The 25,893-nt window shown below is 41.8% G+C and overlaps 1 protein-coding gene across 1 annotated transcript in view; it reads left to right on the forward strand.

Annotated features, from left to right (window-relative positions):
* The window catches only part of RAB7A (RAB7A, member RAS oncogene family), a 620,307-nt gene that overhangs the window by 458,156 nt on the left and 136,258 nt on the right, over nt 1–25,893 (forward strand). Inside the window, exon 3 of the mRNA XM_044076435.1 lies at nt 10,592–10,718. Within this exon, the coding sequence (XP_043932370.1) occupies nt 10,592–10,718 (127 nt within the window). The remainder of the gene's footprint in view (nt 1–10,591; nt 10,719–25,893) is intronic.

Raw genomic sequence — 25,893 nt, forward strand, 5'->3', positions numbered from 1 at the left:
TATGGCAATTTGGCAAATGAAATGTAAATGTCAACTACATTTTCTACTTTTTCCTGGGAGGGCTGCAGTCCCACAGTCCGATAGCACGAGCCGCCCCTGGAAGCCATACCCCCACAAGAGGAAATTGTGGGGGCTTACTCTTGCTGTACATTACAATGTCATATACCTTTTTGCTCCACTTATATTGTCAGTTCTTGTGAAATGATAGAATTGCATCAGTGTATTTTGTCGGTGTCTCACAATACCCATATAAATATTTATCTTGTATGTGTGTGTGTTCTTGTGTATTTGCCTGGTGTATAGTAAGTGAAATGAATTGTGCTGTAGGTTAAGGGAAAAAAGTGTTTTGGGAGGAGTGCCAAAGCCAGGAGTGCAGAGATGCATTCCCGATCCTACAGTACAAGATGTTTCATTTATTTCACAAATCTCGAGCCCCACATATTCTGTTTGTGTGTATTCCCCTTTTCCCAAGTTTAAGTTACTGTTTCCCATTGATTTTACTGGTTGCAATAATTTTATAAATTGTTTGCTGAATAAGGTTTTACGTAGTTTCAATAGATTTTTATCAGTGGCATGCCTAATTTGTGGTTTTGTACTAATATTTCTGGGGTACTTTTTAAAACTTTTTTTGTGTGGTCTTATTTAACAAGACGTGTGTTAGCTTTAGATGTTTTTTTATGGTTTAATTAAATCCTTGGGTAGTGTATTTGCCTTTTATTGTATTTTATGAGTAGTTATGACCTGTGTTTTGTTTTTATTTTTTATTCTGTTTTAAATCTTGCCTTCTGATTTAAATAAATGCTATTTCTAGGGGTTTGAATTAGATGGGGGTTGTGTGTATGCATTTTGTGTGTTGTGTGACGAGCTTAGTGAAGCTTGCAGTCTTTCTTCATTAAAATGCACAGAACTGCTTTATTAAGCTGAAGTAAATGTATTTTTCCAGACAACTGTTTTTGCTGCTTCAAGTAAATATTCCAACATGTAATGTGTCAAATATAAAAATGTGAACCATACAGATTGTGTAATTCCTTCCAAAGGAAAGGCAGCAGAACTATTAATAAATTCTGAAATGTGCGCATATCTGCAGTACCTAAAGTTCAGTTACTCCATGTCCAAGGATCATTGTCTTATTTGGACCATAGCTTTCTCACCAAATTATGTGACTGTAGAACAGAAAATTTTGCGTTCAGAATTTAAGCTAAATATGAAATACAAATATTGGGGCTCTCTTAATCTGACAGAACTGTCAATTCAGTAGTCTTTTGCTTTTGAAGTATTCGCATTGGACTGCAACTCTGAGACAGAAGCTTGAACCTGGAATTCCTTGCCAGCCAGGCTGTGCGATGCTGTTAGGACTTTACTGTTCAGGGAAAGGTAGAATTCATTGTAATCTGTAGGTAGTGGTAGGACCAGGTAAGCTGTTGAGGTTTTTTTATGTTCTCTGTTAAACCCCATTTATGTTTACATTAGATCGTGGATGTGTACAGCTGCTTGTGTATTTAATTTTCAAAATGCATTGCTTGAAATAAATTTCTTGAGTTTAATTTCAAAAGCTGGTGGATTGATTTATTAATGTATGGGTATGTGTGTATACCTCATGACATCTCAGCCATTGGTAGTTGCTGTTGTCACTACTTAAAGCTGTTGCAACTATACATGTATTGAACAGTTGCTTTAGTTTAAGGGTTAGTGTTAATTGTGTTCTTCGTGTGCCATATTAGTCTGGCTTGGTGTAGTGTGCTGCAGTGAAGTCAGAAAAGAGAGTGTTGGCATTAGACAGATACCATTATCCCCCCTTAGAAAACGGTGCTTGCACTGGAGTGTGTGCTTGGATAAGTTTGTTACTTCTGGTATGATAGCACTGCCATATAGTGTTAAAGCCAATTGCCCTTGCATGATATTTAACAGTGGTGGTGTGGATCATGAGACCGTAGGCCCTGCTCATCACATGTAAATTGGTGCCAGTGATGTGCATTTGAAGGAGTGCACTGTGGAGTATTTTACATTTTACATTGAAGAAACTGGAGTTGTGTGTATTTTGCTTTTTGTTTGTAAATTTGGTTTGTGGGTTTGTTTTGGGTGATCTGTTGTGCTTGTTGGGTCCTCTTGGGTACTTGCATTTGTTTTGTTCCCATTAGTAAGTAATGGAAATATTAATGCATATTAGGGCTTTTGGGGGGAATACTAATGATGTGGTTATAGAGTGCTAAACTCATGGTGATGTGGACAGAGTGGTAATAGAGAGAAATAATGTACACTTCAGACCAGAGTAAATGTTATTATAACCACATAAGTGAGTTGATTATTAGGTTACAGTATATGTGTAAATATATATAATTACCAAACCAAGGACATAAAGGTCACACAGGCAATCAATTCAGTAAAAACTGCAAGGAAAAAAAACCCCGCCAAGCTACAGTTTTCATTGTGCGATTACCTTACACCTCCTGTAATGGAGGCCCATGGATATATGCAGATGATTCCTTAATGACATCGTGTTTCGGTTGCATGACTTCTGAGTGTCCATGACATTTTTTTTTTACTTTTTACGTCTTTACTGTTGCATTCAGGGTAAACCCCACTAGCTGTAGATATGCATATTGTGGCTTTTATAAGATTAAGGTGCCTGCAAAATATCCCAACTAACATATAAACCAAAGGTAAAAAGGTGTCGCAGAAAAAAAAAACATTCAGTGAAAACTGCAGGGAAAATTCCAGCCAAGCTAGTTTTAACTGTGTGATACCTTAATATATATAATTGTACAGTCATCATACAATGTACTTCCTGCCCCTTACAAGCTGCTTCAGTGATAACTGTGATGCAGAAAATGCACACATCAGATGCTTTCATGTACAACCTGAATCCCTACCAGGGTGTAGCTAGCTATTCTTGCACTTAGTGTCATCCCCTAACCTGGTTGCCTCTATTCAAGTTTAAGTTGAAGGACGAAGCAGAAAAAAAAAATCATCTGCTTAGACTTGATAAGCAAAAAAAGCCAATTATTTCCTTTTAAACTGTTGCAAATTGCTTGGTACATTGTATACCATGCTCAGTGCTACAGCTCTTCAGTTTTGACAGCAAATGCAGTAACGGGATTTCTGAATGTTGGTAATTCACTGAAGACACGCTTGTTAGTTCAGAGCTGCAGTTTTGACTGCAAGTACAAGGTAATACATTAAAGACTGATGAAAATCTTCAGATCACACCCTGTAGCACTCTTGAGTCCATACTGGCTGAACCCCTTCACCACACCACAGCTATGTCTCTGCTCCCAACCACCTATCCCAAAAAAAAAAAATCCTTTCTGTCTGTGCACTTGTTTCTGAAATTTGACTGTAGTTTATCTAATTGCCTGCCAGGAGCCGTTGCTACTTATTTTGTATGCCACATCCAGTGGTTGGGATTGAAATGAAAACAAGTAGAGGTGATTGTTGCTAGCAGAAACTGTGTGCATATAATGCGGTCTACGTTTTTATTGTGGTTCCTGCTAACATATGTATAGATTTATATTTGTATGTAGCCTGCAAATAAAAATTGTCACTAAAGAGTGGAGCACATGCTTCCTCGGTATTCTGTCACTGAATGATTAAAGATCGCTGGTGTAAGCACTGACGTGTATATTTAAGCTTACATCGTGTAGTAACAGGCCATGAGTTAGCCTTGATCTTTAACTATGTGAGAGGAAGGGAAATAAGGATACACAGTAACAAAGTGGTTATTCATCCAGTGATGCATTCTGAATGAAAGCTCAGAAGCACTTGTATAGTATAGCACTAATGTAGAATAATCTTGTACCTTATGTAAGTTGAGGACCATCAGTTGGTCAACAACCACAGAGAAAAATATTGGTTTGCAAGCCTGTGAAGAAACTATGCTATGAGATTTCATCTTTTGTTAGGAATTGTGTGTGTCTGCTTTATCGCATGTCTAGTAGTACAAGAGAAAAACTTGAGGATAATCAGTCTTGTAATCTATGCCAGCTATAAATGCACAACTATCAATGTGGTTTGTGTTTCAAACTTAAATCAAAATAAATGTAATGAGAATGGCTGAATGGGCACCTTTTACTTGGTTTTATAGTGGAAGATTGCTAAAAGGTGGTGAACGTTCATTATTAACATGTTTAAATACAGTCATTAAGTATGTAATTTTTGTGCTAAAAGTGAAAAACCTTGCAAGTTGAAAATATGCTCCAAATGACAGAAGTGCAGGTAAAAAATGAATACAAGATGCACTGAAATGCTGTATACAACAAGGAATAATCGAGATGATTGAAAGAGTAGGGGTGTAAACAAAGGTATGGGCAGAAGTTCATAGCCTCTTGGAATAGGTGATGAAAGTAAATGTAGAAAGGCAAAGGATTAAATATAATGAAATTCTCTGAATGAAAGAAGAAAACACAATGTTAGGAAAGTAATAAGTACCCGTAACCTGTCCTGGAGGAGGACGAGCATATTCTCCTTTTGAGATGCATTCCTTATGTTAATGTTTAAATGAAGAGTATGACCAGAAACCAAATCATTGGAGTGCTGGCGAAATGTTTTTTATAAGATAATTCAGTGATTGAATTTTTGGCTAAAAAATTTGCTACAACATTATGCAAAATATTTACAAAGCTGATTCAGTAATATTCAGAACACTGAAGTTTACAGTTATTCTGATTTGAATGGACAGCTCAAAATGTTTTGTCTTGGGCACATTCTGTACACACCGTAATATTATAAAACTTTTTGATTACTTGTATTTAACAATCCACTAAATTTCTAGAAATAGTGTGGACAGGAGAGTAACCTGTGCCACATTTAAAGAAAACATTCACTCTACCTTATTATAACTGATGTATAAATACTGATGTACAGTATTTTAGTGTGCGAGTTGTTCATTGTTTTTTTTCATAAAGTATCTGCTAGTTCTCATTGCCTTCACTGGCCTTCGATCCATTCTAAGACAATGGTTTTCCCTCCTAATAGTCTCAGCCCCCTCCCCCTCTTTTCATTAAAGGTATTCAGGCCACCTGTTTGCTAGACTGGGGCTTCATTTCAAGCAGTGCCATGAACCATTCTTATGTATAGCTCCTCTCAAATATTCTTAGTGTCTTTTGGATTCACAAAGAGTTGAAGAGTGCTACTTTCTCATTATATACTACTACACTGCCAAATATAATTAAAGTAGAGACAGCCAGACTTACTCTGCTTGCTAGCTTTTAAGTCATGGAACATTAGTTGGAATGAAGGAGGCATCAAACTGACCCTTTCCAGGCATAGTTGCTGCAGGATTGCCTTTGTCTCATTTTCTGTAAACTCAGACAACAGCAACAAAAAAGGGATACACCCCATTCTCTGCACCCCCCCCCCCACACACACACACACACACTCACCTCCAGTAAGTTTTCCATTTCCTTTGTGATTGTTTTCACCCACATGTGTTCCTTTAGGACTCTGTACTAAGCTTGTATTAAAGCTTAGGTTGCTAATTTTGCAGTAGGTCTTCCTGCCAACCTATCCAGAGTTATTTTAGTGGTTGGTATGAAAGATTTTATGAAATATCCTTAAAGTAATTAGGAAGCCTGGCCTCCATACAAAACAGATTGTAAATGGGCATTTCTGTCAACTTTAGTCCTCAATGAATTTCTTCATTATGAAATATTTTCATTTTAAAATAACTTACTTATCCTTTGCTGACTTGGTTAGTCCCACTAGGCTAGTGGTCTGTTTTCACGGGAGACTCAAAATGGTGTTTATACTATTAAGGGAAATTTGGCCAGGGCATTGAGGAACTTCCCATAATCTTTTTGATAGGTGCAGTGGCATTTTTTTTTTTACATCCAGCTAAGCTGCTACCAACTCAAGCAGATGGGACCATGGGTTTAATGTCTCATTTGAAGAATAGCACACATTGGAGTGCTGTACCCCCCTTATACTGTACTGTGGTGTCTGCAATCCATCTTCCTGTATTGTGTGTGTGTGTGTGTGTGTGTGTGTGTGTGCGCGTTTGTGTGTGTGCGCGCGTGTGTGTGTGTGTGTGTGTGTGTGTGTGTGTGTGCGTGTTTTTCTCTGGCCGTTACATTCATTCATCAATTTGTGGGTCTTGGATCCAGCATCCCATCTGACTCTGCCTCTTTTCTCTAGATTCTTGGATCCAACTCTCAAGCTCATGCCTTTAACCATAATGCCCCTAACTACTGCATTACCTAAGATAGAGTTTGCTGCTGTAACAATTTGGTCAGGATTGCCTTCTCTCGAGCGCAGGGAAATTTCCTGAAAGTTCGTGAGTAATAACTTCAAAGTTTAAATTTTATTCACCTTTATATAACTCTTTCTATAGCCCTTCCTCTCTTTACCAGCTTAATGTAATTTTTTTATCCCTTTACCCTTTTTTGGGTATTGGTTACCATAGTTGGTATTACCTTCTTTCTTTATCTTACTCATTAAGGTATTTTCTTTACCATTGTTGGGAAAGCTACTTTTATCTATTTTTTTTTAACAAGAAAAAAAATCATGTTTTTTCGGCTTTTCCTGGTTAGGGGTCGCCACAGCGGATCACCTGTCTGCTCATGATTGGCAGTGGAGTTTTACAGTGTCTAGTTGCCAGCCCGGCACCCAACCTTCCACAGAAGGTACATATACGCATACACTCATGCCTAGGGCCAATTTAGTGTCCAATCCACCTACATCATGTCTTTGGGATGTGGAAGGAAACTGGAGCACCCGGAGGAAACCCACGCGACCACGGGGAGGACATGCAGACTCCGCATAGAAGGCACCCCAACTGAGGATTGAACCGGAGAACCTCTTTAACAAGAAAAAAAATTTAAAAAAAAAAATTTTTTTTTTTATCCTGGATATAGGTTTTATTGATAAGTTTGTTACTATGGTTGAAAAACCTAATGGTTTTAAGAAGTGCACTTCCTGCGGACTTAAGAGAGCAAAGTCTGATGCCCACAGGGAGTACGTTTATTGTTTGGTTCCCACTCATCTAGACTCTCTATGTACAATTTGCTGTAGTTTCAATCCACCAGCCATTAGTGACAGGGGAAATAGACTAGTTATGATGGGCCTTCTCTTTGTTTCGGTGCCTTCTACTTCAGGGGCTCAGACATCCTCAAAAATGTCTGTCTGTGGAGCCTAGGGAGCATAGGAACCAGTCTCCCAAAATGCTCTGATATTGGTGCTATCAGCAGAAATTCCGAAGCACTTAGATCTGATATCTATGGATCCGACTCCTACAGTTTGTCTTTTTGACTTGAGTCCTCAGGAGATACCAAAAAACCTCATTCCACTTCCTGTTCGATCATGATCTCCCGAAGTCTTTCTGAAGCAGGTATGGACAGGATGATGAGAATTTCTCAGAGCACATAACCATATAGGAGCTTTACTGGCTCCATCACCCATCGGATCCGTGAGCCTTGAGCCTTCCTGTCATAGAATCATTTCTCCTTCTCCGAGTAGACCTGCTGTTTGGGAGCCCTCTGAATTGAGCGCGCCAAGAGTCCAAGTGTTGGATCTGAAAAATGCATTATTCTACTCCAACTATCTCTCGGACCTGTTGAGCACTGACCACCCTTGAGCAGGACAAGTCTCTGAACCAAAAAGTCGATATCAGATCCAGGAGGATGACTTTGATTCTAAAGCTTTTGGAACAGTCACTTCCCCTTGGAGCCACAGCATTAGACAGCTCAGCTCTGACCCCCTCCTCCCAGCAGAAGACCAGAGGAGACCCAAGTTTATCTGATTTGAGAGTTTGGCTCCAGTGAGGTTGACCTGTGTTTCTCCCTGTCCCTCTGCCTTCGAGGTGGTGGAGAGGGCTTCCTCCTATCAATAAGCTTTTTCGACACTTACTTCCTTGGATCTTATATCTGTCCCTCCTTTGGATTCTGTCTGAGTCTCTTCATTCTACTCCTCCGGAATAGCCAGCCCATAAGAGCTTCCAGGCAGTTGCAGTTGGGGAATTCCCCACCTCTTCCAGTACTTCTTCTGAGCATCCCACTGAAGAGGTCTCCTGGAAAAGATTTTCCGAAAGGAGGCACTTGAGATTCACCTCGGGAATCTTTAACGAAAGACACTGATTTTTGATGGAGAAGGGTCCCCAAGATCACCACCAGAAGACTTCTCCTATGGAGATGTTCTAGAAATCCTGTGCCTAAAAGATGGTTGGTCCTCAGAAACCCCTTCCCAGGAGGAATCTATGTTCCTAGAAGCCTTTGGGTCTGGCCCATCTGTGTCTTGGATTAGCCCACCCCCAGTGGATGAGCTTATTGGGTATGAAAGGAGCTGGATACTGTAAAACCTATTCCTTGGAGTCCAGACAAAATCCTTGGTGCACCAAAGAATAGACAGTTTTGGAATAAAGGAATTCCATAGATGCCATGTTTGTTGCAGCAGCCACCAAAAAGAAGCTGGCTGAACAGAGCTTCTCTGTCTATCCCCTATTAGAGAATCTAGAGCGTTGGACAGATATGGGAAGCATGTCTACACTTCAGCAACCTTTGCCTTACGATCATGTAACTGTTGGCACACCTTTATTAGATTACAGAGGGACTTGAATAAGAAACTCTCCAAGACTGCCCCAGGGTCCTTGTTGGATGAGAAGGCTTATATGAGGCTCGTACCTCACAACTGGCCACCCTACAATCTGCATCAGATGCATCCATGAGGCTAATCTCATGCTGCTGAAGGTTCCTCATGGGCTGAGGGCTGAAGCATAGCCATCGAGACATGCCTGGATGCAGCTATGTGATTTTGCAGAGACCTTTAAAAAGTCATTTATCAGTGTTGCTTTTGATGGATGTTCACTGTTTGGGCCTATTGTTAGAGATAAAGTGGGATCTTTAGAAAAGGGTAGGAGCAAAATACATAAAAAAAAAATGGAAATTTTGGTAGCATTACATGCAGAAAAAAATGTTTTAATGGAGGAATAAGGTTTAGGAAAAGGCAAAACTTGAACAATTTAATGTTGGATTAATAAACTGATGTGTAATGTTTGTAAATGTGAGCTTGATACTATGGTATGTTTACTTTTATACATATGTAAATTTGCCTGCATCACAAGGGATAATTCAATAAAGGTGTTACTTTTATTCTTAAAAAATGATCAGCTCAGCTATATATATATATATATATATATATATATATATATATATATATATATATAAAAAAAAGTGTGGGGCAGCTGTTGACCATAGTGATAACTGGAGTGTATGCAGGAATTTTTGCCATCATTGTTTTCAGACTTTGGTCATTTTAGGTAGGTAGCTAACAAATTCAACAACGTGAAGAAGCTCACCTCTTCTGGAAATGGACAGACGGCAAGAAGAAGACTGCATAAACAGAACATTATTAAATTCATGGAAGGGAGGGAAGCACACTGGGAATGAGTTAAGTAATGGTATTTAACGGGAAACCGTAATCATGTTGTCCTTTCAGTAGACTGTATGGTGATGCCATTAGAATATGTCCCATGTAAACACACTGCAGATGTCTTGTGTGAGTAGAAAGTGTCAGAGGTGACTTGTCAGCATTTCATTTCTGTGTTGTTTTGCCTATAGCAAGTTTGTTTGGGGGAAGAAACATGGAGAGGTGTAAAAGTTAGGCAACAGTGCTCCAGCCAGCAGAAAACATGATAGTGGCTTTTGATCAGTGAAGTGTTATATGTCCGTTCAATGCAGTATCTTTTGTATCAAACAGGGGCTTGTGTATGAAAAGCTGTGCTATAGTGCCCAGTACAGCAGAAGCTTTATAAAACAAGGTTGAAGCTAGTGTGCTAGCCATTCCTTACTTGAAGTGGCTCTTTGCTGAAGGATGTGAATGACTGCCTAGCACATCTGTGGTTTGCCTTAACATGGACATGTTTATCTTCAGTACTGTCAATGCAGTTACTGCTTTTCTTTTTGTGGCATTCTGAAAGTGGCACAGTACTTTAACTAATTGTATCACAGATCACTTTTTATTGTTGGACTAGGGTGGGACTGATCTTGTGATAGTTATACTGTGATGCTTCTAGAATTCCCCCCAAATCAGTCAGAAAGAAAGCAGATAAACCAGCATGGCAGTGCCTGGAGGTAATATGCCAAGTTAGGGCAAACAACAGGTACGGTAGGTAGGCAGGCATTTAGATCCTCAGCACAGTTACCAAGGGACTGGGTAGTCATTTAAAATGTCAGAACTAGCTATGCATAGTCCTGAAATGTGGAGATTGACCGCAAATCCAGACTTGCATATACTTGGTCCAGGACTGACAGTTCTTAGAATATATGTTTCCGGTTTGTGGGGGCCTTGGTCCAGACACTAGAGTTGCAGGGAGCATGCCTCCTGCAAAAAAAAAAAAAATTCACTCCTCTCTTGGTTTTAATACTGTTTTCAACCTTGTATAGCAGTATACTTCAACTACGAACATCTGTTTGTTTACTCTTGTGCATTCTTTACTGACAACTAATTTAAGTCCCTGCAAAGACCTGAATTTTTCTGCATCTTATTCTGTTATAAAAATTAACATTTTGCTGTGCACATTTGTCCATCATTAAGGGGTATGTTGTCAATTGTTCACTTTGGCAAGAAGTGGTCATCTCTAATAGTGATCACATTTTCTTTGCAGGGTAGGGAAGACTTCACTTATGAACCAGTATGTGAATAAGAAGTTCAGCAACCAGTATAAAGCCACAATAGGAGCAGATTTTCTAACAAAGGAGGTAATGGTAGACGACAGGTTGGTCACAATGCAGGTAAGGATATACGACTTATTGGTGAGCTACACAACTTCAGCAATTGCCCTAAGATTGTAAGGATAATTTATGATTTTAATGTCCGCCATTAAGCAGAACTGTCTCATTTTTAAGTGAGGTAGAACCTTAAACACCATGTACACCAAGAACTGCTACAAATGTGTGCTGAAGTATTCCTTATAAAGTTATTCTGTTTAGCAGGGAAAACTCCTTTGATCCCTTAGTTTAACTCTATTTTGCTTCCTGTAAGTAGTATGTGCTGGCTGCAGACATCATTGGTGTGAACCCCTGTACTCTTCGTAAAACAGGGGCATTACCTTTTCCTGGAGGAAAAGAAGCTTAGAATTTATTATGTTAATGAAAGTGCATGGGGCAAATTCTACTTCATGCAGAGATGTTGGAGGCTTTCATACTTTGAATTCCGATTTTTTTAAATGTGAATTGTGTTTGATGCACACATCCCTGTGTATTGTGTTACGCTGAGGCTAAATTATTTTTATTCAGTCATGTTTAGATATGATTTTGAGTAAGAGTTTCCATGATATGTGCCATCCTATGAGATAGTCTAAAAATACATTTAGCTGTGAGTGCTTCTCTGTTTGGGTGGGCTTTTCTGTAATTTGTGGTAACATGGAGGCAGTACATTTATGTATTGCCTCGTCATGCTTCATGGTAATTTTGCTTGTCTGGATCCCTGCAGATATTGAAATCTCCTAATCCTTCGCTGATGATGTCAGTGGACCGAGGTAAGGTAGAGACAGGAGTTTGCTTGCAGTCAGGTTTAAATAGCCTACATTTAAGATGGGATATGGACTTGTACTGAGACAACCAACAGCTTGTTTGTGCCATAAAGGGAGGAAGTTAATTATTTGCCAGATGTGATTTGTGGTAGTTGCATGTAAATATTGCCATTCCCTCCAGATTTTACTTGGTCAATTTCACTATATTGTATATTCTGGGATGTTATTTTTCAAGTTCACTTTGAATTCCCAGAGCTCTACTTCCAGAATTTTATTGCAGAGACTTGAGTGACTAAGATGGAAGAACTTTGTCTTTTAATTGTAATAATGAACATTGTGAGTCTGCAGTAGCGTTTGACAGCATTGGAATAAGATTAATTTCAGTGTCACTTGAATAAAGAAATGGGTACAGGCAGTAATGTACTGCCTTTTGAAAGCTTTTAGATGCAGCAGTTTGAATAAGATGCGTGTAATGTTCTATAGTGCTGGTCAACACTTAATGCAGACATTAGTATGAGTAGAGTAATTTGAAAACGTGTGTGGTATTAACAGCTTTTGGGTATAGTACTAACAATAAAATTAGTAAAGATGTCAGAGAATGTAACTAGTTGGTATAATACTAGTAAGGTGACTACTGTGAGTGTATGAGTCATTAAAGCATGAAGTTTTAAAAAGAAATGGGGTGAGAGTTGCTGTAATTACTAAGATAGTTACTGCTTGTGTCTTGGCCTTTAGGCTTTTTCAGAATGGCAGACAGATGGCTGGGATCAACAATATGTTTATATGTTCATGAATTCCTGCAAAGCTTAGGGCCAAGGAGTACATTGAGAATCTCCTCCACATCACCTAGTACTAGTGGAAAACTAACAATGTCCCTCTGTAGATTTTCACCACATAGTTATGTTAAAAGTGTACGATCATCCATTCAGACTGGTTTAAATGGTTGCTAGAGAAATATCCTTGATATGAAAGGACACCCCATTCCAGAAATTGGGGATATGTGGGGTTAAGGTACCTGTAGTGCCATCTGATGGTGTTGATATGGTGGTATAGATTAGTCCATTAGAGATGTTGGCTGTACACGTGCTTCTGTTTAGGTGATGGAGTTCATAAAGACCTGAGTTGTTCATAGCACGTGAGGCTAAGCAGATATCACCCATTATGAGTCTGTATGATGCTGACTAGATAGAGAGGGCTTTTAGCCTGCCAGAGTAGCTAAGGGTACTGGGACTTGAAATCTTTGTGGTAAGTAAACATTGAGATCTGTTGATGTGGTTTAGGCTCTTAGTGTGAGGTATATGTTGAAGGGGGCAGTAGGCTCCATGATTAGCCTTGTGAAGGAGGAATGAGGTGGGACTTCATCTCCTCAGGTCCAAAGACGTTAACACAAAGGATATACTGTGCAAGGTAGAATGATTTTCTAACCATTACAGAGACATGATGGTGAAAGCAGAGGCTGTTCTCAACTTAGGTACCCAAGATGTTCATCGTGCATACAGCTGCAGTCATAACAGATGGGTTTTCCTGCCATCAGGCGGGTCCTCGGTCGGCCGAATTCCAAAGTCTACGTCCGGCGTCGGTTGTTGTTGCTTCCTCTCTGACGTCAGTGTGACAGGGGTATAAAAGATCCAGCCGACGCCATTTTCTTCGGTCTTTCTTGCTGCGCGGTGCCCGAAGCAGAAGCAGTTCGCAAGTGCCGGTCGGCCAGCTCCTGAGATTACGAATATTGTTCAACCGAAGTCTTCTTGAAAGCTAAGTACCCCGTTGGGGAAACTTTTTTTCTTGCCTCAGACCAATGTCAGACAAAGTTAATTGCATTTCATGTGGGAAGCAAATACCGCATAAGGATTTTCATTCCCTCTGCATTCCTTGCTTAGGCCCAGACTATGACGTCTCGGACTGTTGTTTTTGTGCTACATTCAACAGACGCACTATTAAGCGTCGGGCGGAGTTCGCCCATCACTATTTTGGCAAAAAATTTAATTACATTATGTCGTTGGATACTCAGACTCCAGTTTTGAGTAAAAGACGCAAAGATAAGGACCAACTTACGAGGTCCGCGACTTCTACCAACACCATGCCAAAGCCGACTACAGGTGGTCCGGTTCTCAGTGAGGCGCCTATGCAACCCCTGACTACCGACGACACTTCATTGGCGGTGTCTTCTGTGCCCGAGGTCGTAGGCTCTTCGGCCCACACCCCGGCTACAGATACCGAAGCCACTCTTGGCGGTGAAACTCAGAGTTTAGACAGACCTGCCACCTCTCAAGGTGTCTACAGGCCTTCCTCTTTTTCCATCAAGGCTTTCAGTAAGTCTAAATCAGCCATGCATACTAAAAGACAAGCTCCACAGGGCCCTTCTCAAGACCCCATGCCTAAAAAGCAGATGCTCAAAATGGCTGAGGATTTGATTACTCTTATCAGGGGTTCTCAACCCCCCCCCCCCCCCCAGACAAAAGACCCAGAGTGGAGGAAGAGTCCCCCTCCTCGGACCAGGCCTCCATTATTTCAGAACATTCTGAAGACCAGGAACATTCTTACTCCCCCTTTGAAGATTCTGATGCAGAGGAGTCCATTCCCTCTGTCTCCCCCCCTGAGGATTACTCTTTTGGGGAAACTTTACATACCTTGAGGGAACACTTCCACTGGGAAGGCCAAGAGTACTCAGACTCCAAGAAAAGGCTTAGGGATTTCCTCTTGCTCCCTCAGCACAGGCCTCTGGCTATACCTCCTGTCGTAGACATTCTAGATTATGTGTATTCGGAGGCCTGCCTTAACCCAGATTCTTTACCTCCAGCTCCAGTCAAGCCTGACAGGTATTACCGGGTTCCTGACTCGCACCAGTTCCTATACAAAAGCCATGCGGCTGACCCAGAAACTGTATCACAGGGTCCCAAGGGAATTAAGGCCTCCACTGCTAAAAATCTATTGCCTTCAGAGAGAGATTCCAGAGCTTTAGAAAGGTGGGGGAAGAAGGTATACACCTCGGCCACCTTAACCATGAGGGCATTAAAAATCCATTGCCTTCAGAGAGAGATTCCAGAGCTTTAGAAAGGTGGGGGAAGAAGGTATACACTTCGGCCACCTTAACCATGAGGGCATTAAACTGTCAGTTCCATATGTTAAAGTACAAACAGTTTCTGTTATCACAATTGAGAAGCAAAATGTCACAACCTGAACAACCAGACTTGAAGGAGTTGCAGGATTTGATACATAGTACAGAACAAGTGGGTAAGCATACCTTGCAATGTGGCTTTGATGCTTTAGAGGCCTCATGTAGAGCTGCTGTTACAAGATCTATCATACGTAGACATGCCTGGCTCAAAGAGCAAACCTTACCAGATCATGTCAAAGCTAAATTACTAGATGCCCCTCTGCAAAAAGATGTATTGTTTGGTGTTAAAGCTGAGGAGGTATTAAAGAAAATGGAGGAAAAGGCAAAATCAATGCAAACAGTAAAGGATTTCCTACAGGTACAACCTCCACGTTTCAGTAGAAATTGGCCTTCCAACAATTGGTCCCTTTCAGCTACGGACAGACCCCAAAGAGGTAGATACAGGCGCCCGAGGGGCAGAGGGCAATCTCAAGGATCGTTTAGAGGCAGACAATGGCAAGCACCCACACAAAGAGGTGGTGAGGATAGTTCACAGCCATTCAGAAAGCAGAACCAATGACTTTCCCCTTTGCATGCCAAGCAAGGCTCAAATGGCAGCACCTTTAGGCGGAAAACTGGCATTATTTTAAAAAAATTGGCATATTGTCACAAAAGACAAATGGATCCTGGACATTATAGACAAGAGGCTACAGATTCCACTTTCACACCCTTCCAAAAATGAGAGGCATGCCAAACCTGCCACACAATCAAAGGGCAGAGGCACAAAAACAAATTTCAGATCTCATGGACATGAAAGCTATTCAAGAGGTACCTGTACAAGAACAGGGTCAAGGTTTTTATTCCAGACTATTCCTGGTACCAAGGAAGGGCAAAGATTGGAGACCTATTTTGGACCTATCTATCCTAAACACATTTTTACTCGTGCCAAAATTCAAGATGCTCACATTACAGCAGCTTCTTCCCATGCTGGGCAAGGAGTCTTGGCTGGTAACATTGGACCTCAAGGAGGCATACCTGCATGTCCCAATCAGACAAGATTGCAGAAGATACTTCAGATTTCTTGCAGGTTCAATCCATTATCAATTCTCTGCATTGCCCTTTGGCTTATCTACTGCGCCCAAAGTGTTCACGAAATGCCTGGCATCAGTAATCGCCTACTGCAGACTTCAAGGGATACAAATATACCCATATCTGGACGACTGCCTGATCCAAGCGGACAGCAAGCACATACTTCTGAAACATCTGGCGTTTGTAATAATGTTGTTGAATTCTCTGGGATACACAGTCAACAAAAAGAAATCAAGGCTAATACCCTCTCAAACAATAATTTTCCTGGGTGCCAGCTTGGATACAAACACCCAGATGGCCTACCTCACGCCAGAGAAACAAGGGCAACTAACTCAATACTTCAGAAAACTGGCAACTTTCACCAGGCTGACTGCAAGGAAAATCCTGCAGGCTCTGGGATTCATGGCATCTTGCATCCTACTAATCCCATGTGCAAAGCTGCATATGAGGAAACTTGAATGGTACCTAAAAAACCTATGGTCTCAACACAGCCACAGTTTGGAAACAATAATACTACTAATTCCATGTCTTCAAAAGGAATTTCTGTGATGGGCTCAAGCATGCAAAGAAACACAGGTCTCCCGTTCTGCAAGCCTCAAGCAAATCAAGTCATCACAACAGACGCCTCTGACTACGCCTGGGGGGCACACATGACAGGTGCATTCAGGGCAAATGGTCCCAAAAAGAAAAGCACCTACACATCAATCAAAAGGAAATGCTAGCAGTAATAAATGTTATTATAGCTTTCAAAGACCTACTGCATCCAGGCCAGCTATTGATAAGGACGGACAACACCACAGTAATGTGGTACATAAACAAACAGGGAGCTACCCATTCATACCCCCCTATGCAGGCAAGCCATGTCTCTTTGGAACATGGCTCTGGAATTACAAATCGAACTTCAAGCACAGTGCCTGCCAGGCAAGGAAAACACGCTGGCAGACAACCTAAGCAGAAATATGACAGATCCACACGAATGGAAGTTGCATCCTCAAGTTTTCACAAAGATAATTCAAGCATGGGGAAGGCCAGACCTAGATCTCTTTGCCTCCCACAGAAATCACCAATTGGCAAAATTCTGCTCAAGGACCTTTCATCCACAGGCCTGGAAAGTGGACGCACTCTCTTTCAGTTGGACAACAATGACAGTTTATGCCTTTCCACCTCTCCCTCTGCTGCCCAAAGTTCTATTAAAAACCAGAGCAGACAGACCAAAGATGATTCTCATTGCTCCAGACTGGCCAAGACAACACTGGTACCCACTCCTGAAAAGCCTGACTCATTCCCCACCATGGATCCTGCCTCTAATGCCTCTTCTACGGACTCAGCACAACTTCAAAACTCTTCGCAGTCAGCTGAAAACACTCAATCTAGCCGCATGGAAGATTCCTTAAATTCACAACAGGCCCTACTCTCCAAGGAGGTACAGGATGTCATTTTGGAGGCCAGAAGGCCTTCTACTAGAAAAGCCTAAAAACGGTTTTGTGCCTGGAATGAGAAAAAGGGTCAGAATCCTGGAATACTGAATTTACCACAAATATTGCAGTACCTAGCTGAGATGCTAAGCAGTGGACTTTCATTCTCCTCCATCAAAATCCATGCCTCAGCTATTTCTGCAGAATACAGCACTGATCCTCCTTTATTCTCTCACCCCCTCTTAAGACAGTTCCTCAGAGAGGCTAAGAATATAAAACCCCCAAGGAAACAACCAGTACCTGCTTGGGACCTCAATTTCATTTTAGAAAAACTGACTTTGCCTCCTTTTGAGCCAGCTGCTTAAACAGAACTGAAATATTTGTCCTGGAAAACAGCCTTCCTCCTGGCAATCACCTCAGCTCGCAGGGTTTCGGAACTACAAGCCCTCATGGCTGTGCAGCCTTTCATCATTTTCCATCAGGACAGAGTTTCCTTACGAACCAATCCGTCCTTTATGCCAAAGGTAGTATCCAGGGTAGCCTTGAATCAGGCTATCCACTTACCTACCTTTTACCCTAATCCTCAAAACAAAGGGGAGAGACTACTACATTCCTTGGACATTCACAGACAGCTGCGTTACTATTTGGACAGAACAAAGCCTTTCAGAAAATCAGAGCAACTCTGTGTCCTATGCTGCAGGAGCTCAAGGGAAGCCTATTTCCAAACAGACAGTCTCAAAGTGGATAGCCTACTGCATACGCTTTTGTTACTCTTTTCATGGTAAAACTGTACCTGCTGGCATCAGATCTCACTCCACAAGGGCCACAGCTACCTCTGCAGCTTTCCTCAGGGGGGTTCCTACCAAAGATATTTTGGAAGCAGCCACTTGGAGTTCTGTACATACCTTCTCCAAGCACTTTCACTTACCATTATACTCCAAATCTAGAGCAGGCTTTGCCACTGCAATCTTGCAGGGCATCCTGGCTCCTCCTAGTTCCACCTAGTGCCTACCACCCCTTTTTTAGTTTTGGGATTCTACCCATCTGTTATGACTGCAGCTGTATGCACGATGAACATAGTACAGTTTTGTACCTACCATAAATATAGATGTTAGAGTGCTAATACAGCTGCAGTCCAGGTTTCCCTCCCTCCTTCCCCTCTTGGGACAGGCCTAACGGCTAACACCTCCTCATACAACCTGATTTGGGGTATTCTTTTATGGTGTATTTGCTTGCAACTACTGTTTTTTGATTATATTGCATTGCATTATTACATAAATTTATGTATTGCCTTCCTTCTGGGGGCACCTGACATCTGGGGCAAGAAAAACTGAAGAAAATGGCGTCAGCTGGATCTATTATACCCCTGTTGCACTGATGTCAGGGAGGAAGCGACGACAACCGACGCCGGACCTAGACTTTGGAATTCGGCCGACCGAGGACCCGCCTGACGGCAGGAAAACCCATCTGTTATGACTGCAGCTGTATTAGCACTCGAACATCAACATTTATGGTAGGTACAAAACTGTACTTTCCTGATGACTACATCAGCTTTGAGTGGAATGTTATCACTATGGTAAGCAGCTGTCTTGCTAGATTTGCTACATTTGCCAAAAGGATCTATGTTGCATTTCTTGGCATTGAGGGTAAGCCCATGATTAATGCACCCAGCACTTCCTGAAGAATTTGAGTCTAACAATGGGATTTGATAACTGACCTCAGCTTGCAACCATCAGCAAACTTGAACAATAGTTCTTTGATAGCTGCTTTCATGTCAGAGATGTATAAAGCCAAGAGGAGAGGGCCCAGGACAGAATGCTTTGGGACAGTGCCAGTGACATTTTCTATCTAGAACAAATACCCCCCCAACCTTGATGGTGTCATAGAGGGGCTCTAAAATATTAGATCAGGTTCTTACAGATATAGACCCCTCTTATACACAGAGCTCAAACCTCCGCAAACTGTGTGTGGAATAATTTTGAAATGGGGAGTTTGTTAGTAATCCTAGCATGAAGATAATGTCAGAAGCTGAAGCCTTGGCAAAGACCAGGCAGGGCAGTATGGACTGTGTAGGTCCCTTATCCATATATTCACTAGCCTTTTTGAAGAACTTAACCAGGTTGAGCAGGCATAATGTGTCTTTTACTAAGTTTAACTTGTATTGTCCAGGGATGTAAGGTCCTCTATATAATTTAGGTATCATATTTTACATAGACTTGCAAGTAAACTAGTAGGTCTGTTATTCCTTTGGTTAACTGAGGGGTCACTTTTATGCAAAGGCACCATAGCAGTTGGTTTTCATGACTCTGGGATGTATCCCCTGGAGGGATGGGTTTAACAGTCGATGGAGGGATTTTGTGAGGTGAGACATGGCACTTTTCAGCAGCCATCCAAGGATATTGTGAGGGTCTATGGAACTGGTATTTTTAATTTTGGAAAGTGTTAGAAGTACTTGACCCAAAGTGATTTTTGGGAGTGTTGGTGTGAATAGAGGGATGGAGGTGACAGAGAGGATGGTTGGGTTGCAATTGGAAGCAAATTTGTCCACAAGAATATTAACATTGTCCTTTGGGTCAGGGAAAGGGGTACCTTTAGAGAGAAGTTCAATGCAGAATCGTTAATTTAATCTAATCTTCCTAATGTAGCTTAGGAAGGCATTGTCGTTGTCTTTTGAGTTAGCTGACTGAAGTCTCGTCAAATGTCCTACATTGCCAGCCAGAGTTAAAGAAACATATAAAAGTAGCATCACTGAATGCAAGAAGCCTAAACAAAATGTTGCACTTCTTACAGGCATTCCTAACCCTTGAAAATACTGATATGAGTTGTTACTGAAACATGGTTTCAAAACAGTGAAAACACCTCCTCAATGCAGGGTTTAAATGCCTATCACTGCTTTGGATCCAATGCCAGATTTGATGTAGATTGTGGGAGGAGTATTGCTGTTCCTAAGAAAGAATTTCACCTCCAGACTTGTAATGCAGGACAGTGATCTAGAACTCCTCCATATCTAGAACTCCTCCATATTCTTAAGACAAAACCAAGTACCACATAGTAGCCAAGTACTATACCCCTCTGAAACCGGCAGACCACGAGGCATATCTTAAATTGATGTCCCTCACCATAGGACCTAACACTATCATCTTGGGAGACTTTCACTGCCCATTCATTAACTGTGGAACCTACACCACCACAAACAAGTATGCATGGAGATTCCTGAATTTCATTACTGCCAAGTCCTGGTCCTAGTGAGGGGCTCTAAAATATTAGATCTGGTTCTCACAAATATAGTTTCCCCCCCTCCCATTATTTAGAGCTCAGACATTTTCCTGCTTCTTATGCACCCCTCTTTCTCAGAACCCGTAGATACAAAATGACTAGTAAAATCTGATCAATTGTGCAGTAAATTTTACTCTGTTACCCGAGTCGCATCAAATCCCCTCCATCAGATATTTTAAAGTAAATCTATTCCAGCTAATTAATGGCCTGATGAAATTCAAATACCATCCTTACTCAGATGACTGCTTCACACACTGCAGTTTTCACAGATACATTCTCTGCCTGCTTCGAAGCTAGTGTTAAGGTTTCTGTCCCCATAAGACATAAATTTAAGCACAAACTCATTTGGTGGAACCCCAGTATCAACAAATTATACAGTAGGAGAAAGAAATGTCTAACTTTTAAAAGCAAACTAGTGAAGAGCTCAAAGTGATCAACAGAGAACTTAAACAAAATCAAACCCTCCAATAGCAAGTACGAATTGTGAATTGCCACTCATGCTAAGGATAACCACAAAGCTTTCTTCAGTGATGTCAGGAACATAAATCAGTAATGCTATGAGCTAATTCACATTATCATCACACATCTTTTGAGGACAGTGCCAACATTAGACAAATTAAGTTGAATCTTTACTTCCTATTGCCCCCAAATTACCTAAAGCCTGTTAACATGCTTACGTCACCCCATTCACCTCTGGGTAAGTCCTAAGCACTTTCTCCAAGGCTGAAAACACTAGCTCCTTGAGCCTTGACGTTGTGTTAGGTTGTATTTATCAGGGCCAAGCACTGCCTGGTTTACTCCGTATTACATCTGTTTAGTCTCAGCTTCTTCATCGAATTCATGCAGGAGGTGTGGAGAGCTGCTGTAGTCCTCTCACTCCACGAAGAGTGAGCCATGACTGACCCAGGCAACTTAGACTTATCAGCTTCACTAGCCTTGTTTGTAAGGTAATGGAGCACATCAGTATGGACCTCATAAACAAGGGCAGTAGTCATCAAAACCTGGACCCAAACCAGTGTGAGTTAAAGGTAGAGCCTGCCTCTTGAACCTGGTGGATTTTTTTGAACAAGTTACTAAGACACCAGACCAGAATCAGTCGCACAGCATAATTAGACTTTGCTCAAGCCTCTGATAGCATTCTACACTCTGGCATCATTGATAAGCTTATCCAGGTAAATGTAAACCCCTATGTTACTTGCTGCATAGCAAACTGGTTCACTAGCAGAACCCAATCTGTTAAAGTCACACACTTGCCTAATGTAGTGGGTACTGGCAGTGTCCCCCAGGGATCAGTCCTAGAACTGCTCCTGCTTGGTATCCATTTCTCTAAAGCAGACACCAAAGGCCTGTGACTGACTAAATTTGCCCATGACTGCAAAACTCGGAGTTGTCATGAACACCCAAGATGATCTGTGTGTTCTCCAGGAGGGCCCAACTCCAGCTTGGACTATGACTTCAAACTAAAGGTCAAAAAAATTATCATTGTATTGTTTAAGCATGGAGACTCCCGATCCTATCACGTAGCCCCCCCCCCCCCACACACACACACACACATATACGCACAAATCAACATTATCATTAGGGACTTGGGCACTATCCTTTGACTTCTGTGTGGCCACCATTAGGAAATCCCTTATATGGGCAGACTTAACAGTGGCATATCTTCTAGATCCAAGGAAATCATCATCCCTCTATGCTCCTCTGATTTCAGAACAATAACAGAATATAAATATACCTCTCTAAATATACCATAAGCCTGCTTTTCCTCTCACTTCATATTGCAATTCCTGTTTGTATTTATACTAACGTGCCTTTAATTTCACTATAAACTGGTTAAAATTTCAATAAATATTAAATTGCAAAAAAAAAAAAAAAAAAATCAACCAAGCACTGATGAGGTCACTGAAAAGGCCGAAAAATATATGTCCACAGTTAGAGGGGTTTGGCTTTATTGGTCTGAATGTAACCATAAAAAGTAAAAAAAAAAAAAAAAAAAATCCAGAAGCCATGTAGCTGAACCACTTGATGTCCCTAAAAGGCCATTTGTATATATCCCATGGGCCTCCCATTACAGGAGGTTTAAGGCATCACTCCTTAAACTCTAGCTTGGCTGAGTTTTTGTCTTGCAGTTTTTACTGAATGGTTTGCTGTGTGTCGATTTTACCCTTTGGTTTAGGTGTTAGGATGTTCTGCAGGCACCTTAATATTTATGGGCATTAGCTGGGTTTAAAGATTGTGTTTCTGCAGTATAGCAAAACTATCCACTTATGCTGTGCTGATGAGGTCAATAAAAAGATCAAAATATGCATGCCCATAGCTGGTGTGGTTTGGTTTCATTGGCCTGAATGTAATCGTAAAGACTGAAAAATTTGTGGGCATTCAAAAGCCTTGTAATTGAAACACTTGATGCCATTAAGGGATCATTTGCATATATCCCATAGACCACCATTCTAGGATTAAGGTATCACACAATGAAAACTCTAGCTTTGTTGACTTTTTCTTGCGGTTTTTACTGAATGGTTTCTGTGTCCTTTTTACCCTTTGGTTTGAATAAGTATTAATTTGCATTTATTCTTAACCAATGATCTGAAGTAGGGGATTCATTTGTCTGCAACCTGTGGGTTATGGATCCGATATCGGATCCGAACCGGCATGGTTTACCAGCTATGGATCCAAGCTCTCAGCTCCTCCCCTCGCCCATAATGCCCTGCTCTACCCTCATGACCCCAGATCTCGTTTGCCGCGCATGGTGACCAGATTGTGTTTTTTCCAGCTCTCCAGCTAAGTGATATTTCTAATCTTAAAGTACTTAATTTTCAAAGTTTTGTGTGAAAGTTGTGTGCAAGTGTAGGATGTTCTTCATCTCACATTGCTGCAGTACTTACACTTGGGTAGTCCGCTGTCCTCGGTCGGCCCGAATATCAAAGTATAAGGCTGACGTCGGTCAAGGCGCATTTGACTGACATCAGGACGTCAGGGTACAAATGCGCATGACCGACGTCATATCCTCAGTCTTTTTTGCCGCATGGTCCGATGCAGAAGCAGCATTGCAAGTGCCGGTTGGCGTTCTGAGATTTTTCGATTTCGAAGTTTCAGACCGAGTTCAAAGTTGGCTAAGTACCCGTGGGGAATATTTTAGTTTTTTCTTGCCTCAGTGATTTACCGGATGTCAGAAAAAGTGAATAATTGCATTTCTTGTGGGAAACAGATACCACATAGAGATTATCATACTTTGTGTATTCCTTGTTTAGGGCCTGAGCACGACGTTGTTGGGTGTCGCTCTTGTGCTAGATTCAATAAACGCACTATAAAGAGAAGGTTGGATTGTGCCAGGTTAGTCTTTGGGAAGCGGTGCAATTATAAAATGCCGTCGGATGCTCCGGCCGCTTCAAGAAGCGCAAGGACAAAGCAGTTAAGCCTAGGCTAGAAGAACCGGCCGTACCGGACGCCGGTTCTTTAGAGGTGTCGGTGGAGCCGGTGGTTCCACCGGAGGTTTCTTTGGGTTCCCAGGGAGAGACTTTGTTATTGCAGGATGTGGCCTCTCAGGAGGCAGGTCAGGCTGAAGGGGCTTCTCAGGTTACTATACTCCCCTCCCTTCCTAGGGTGGTTAGGCCCTCTCCTTCTGTTTCCAAGGCTTCTCCCAGAGGCAGGCCAGGTTTAGCTTCAGTTGGTGTCACCCCTAGTTCTTCAGGAACTGTGCCCAAGAAGCATATGCTTAAAATGGCAGAAGATTTGATTACTTTGATTAGGGGTTCTTTGCCCCCTCCTGATAAGAGACCTAGGGTGGAGCCTGAGCCAGGGAATTTTGAGCAGGCTTCGGATGTTTCAGAGTCTTCGGCTGAAGACTTGCAGGAGTATTCTCCTTATTCTGACTCTGATGTGGATGATTCTACTCCTTCTGCTTCTCCTCCTGAGGATTTTTCCTTTTCAGAAACTCTTCATTCTATGAGGGAGCATTTTAAGTGGGAAGGTCAGGACTTCTCTGATTCCAGGAAAAGGCTTAGGGAATTTTTGTTTTTACCCCAGCATAGGCCTTTGGCTATACCTCCTGTTTTAGATGTGGTGGAAGATGTTTTTGCAGAGGCTTCTATTAATCCTGATTCTTTGCCTCCTGCTCCTGTTAAACCGGATAGATATTACAGGGTGCCTGAAGCTCATAAGTATCTTTTTAAGAGTCCTAGGGCAGACCCAGAAACTGTTAGTCAGGGGCCTAAAGGTGTTAAGGCTTCTGTTGTCAAGAATCCGGTTCCTTCAGACAAAGAGGCCAAGGCTTTGGATAGATGGGGAAAGAAAGTTTATACTTCTACTCTAGCTATGAGGGCTTTGAATTGCCAGTTTCACATGTTAAAATACCAAAACTATCTCCTTTCACAATTGAAGTCTAAGGTTGATGCTCTGGCGGAAGGTATTGATTGTAAAGAGTTGCATGATTTAGTACATGTTTCTGAACAGGTGGGTAAGCATTCTTTGCAATGTGGTTTTGATGCTGTACAGGCCTCGTCTAGGGTGGCTGCCACTGGGTCAGTTCTTCGCAGGCACGCCTGGCTGAGGGATCAGAATTTATCTGACCATGTTAAAACAAGGATTTTAGATGCTCCTTTACAATCTGATGTGTTTGGTTCTCCTGTTGAGACAGTTTTAAAGAAAATGGAAGACAAGGCTAAGTCTATGTAGACTGTTAAAGATTTTTTGCAGGTTCAGCCTCCAAAGTTTAGTAGAAATTGGCCTACTAAGGGGTGGATGTATCCTGCTTATGATTCCCAGTCTAGGGGTAGATCTAGACGTGGTAGGGGCAGAGCTCAGGGCTCTTTCAGGCCTAGAACAGGGAGATGTTCTTCGTTTTCCATTGCTGCAGTCCTTACTATTGGGTATAGTCCGCATCCAGTCGGCCCGAATACCAGAGTATAAGGCTGACGTCGGTCAGGGCGCATTAGACTGACGTCAGTACGTCAGGGTACTAATGCGCATGACCGGCGTCATATCCTCAGTCTTTTTTGCCGCGTTGTCCGATGCAGAAGCAGTTTTGCGAGTGCAGGTTGGCGTTCTGAAATATTTCCGAAACCGGAGTTTCAGACCGAATCAGAGTTGGCTAAGTACCCCGTTGGGGAACATTTTGTTTTTTTCTTGCCTCAGTATTTAACTGTATTTCTTGTGGGAAGCAGATACCTCATAGGGATTACCATACATTGTGTATACCTTGTTTAGGGCCTGAGCACGACGTTGTTGGTTGCCGCTCTTGTGCTAGGTTTAACAAACGCACTATTAAGAGGAGGTTAGACTGTGCCAGATTAGTGTTTGGGAAGCGTTGCAATTATAAAATGCCGTCGGATGCTCCGACGCCCGCTTCGTCCAAGAAGCGTAAGGACAAAACAGCGAAGCCTAGGGTTGATAAACCGGCAGTCCCGGACGTCGGTTCTTTAGGAGGCTCAGTGGAGCCAGAGGTTTTGCCAGGAGTTTCTATGGAGTCTCAGGCAGAAACTTTACTGTTGCAGGATGTACCCTCTCAGGAGGCAGGCCAGGCTGAGGGGGCTTCTCAGGTAACTATTCTTCCCTCTCTTCCC

Source organism: Protopterus annectens, chromosome 7.part0 (assembly GCF_019279795.1).
Source record: "Protopterus annectens isolate FY-2018-M chromosome 7.part0, PAN1.0, whole genome shotgun sequence".
NCBI lineage: Eukaryota > Metazoa > Chordata > Ceratodontiformes > Protopteridae > Protopterus > Protopterus annectens.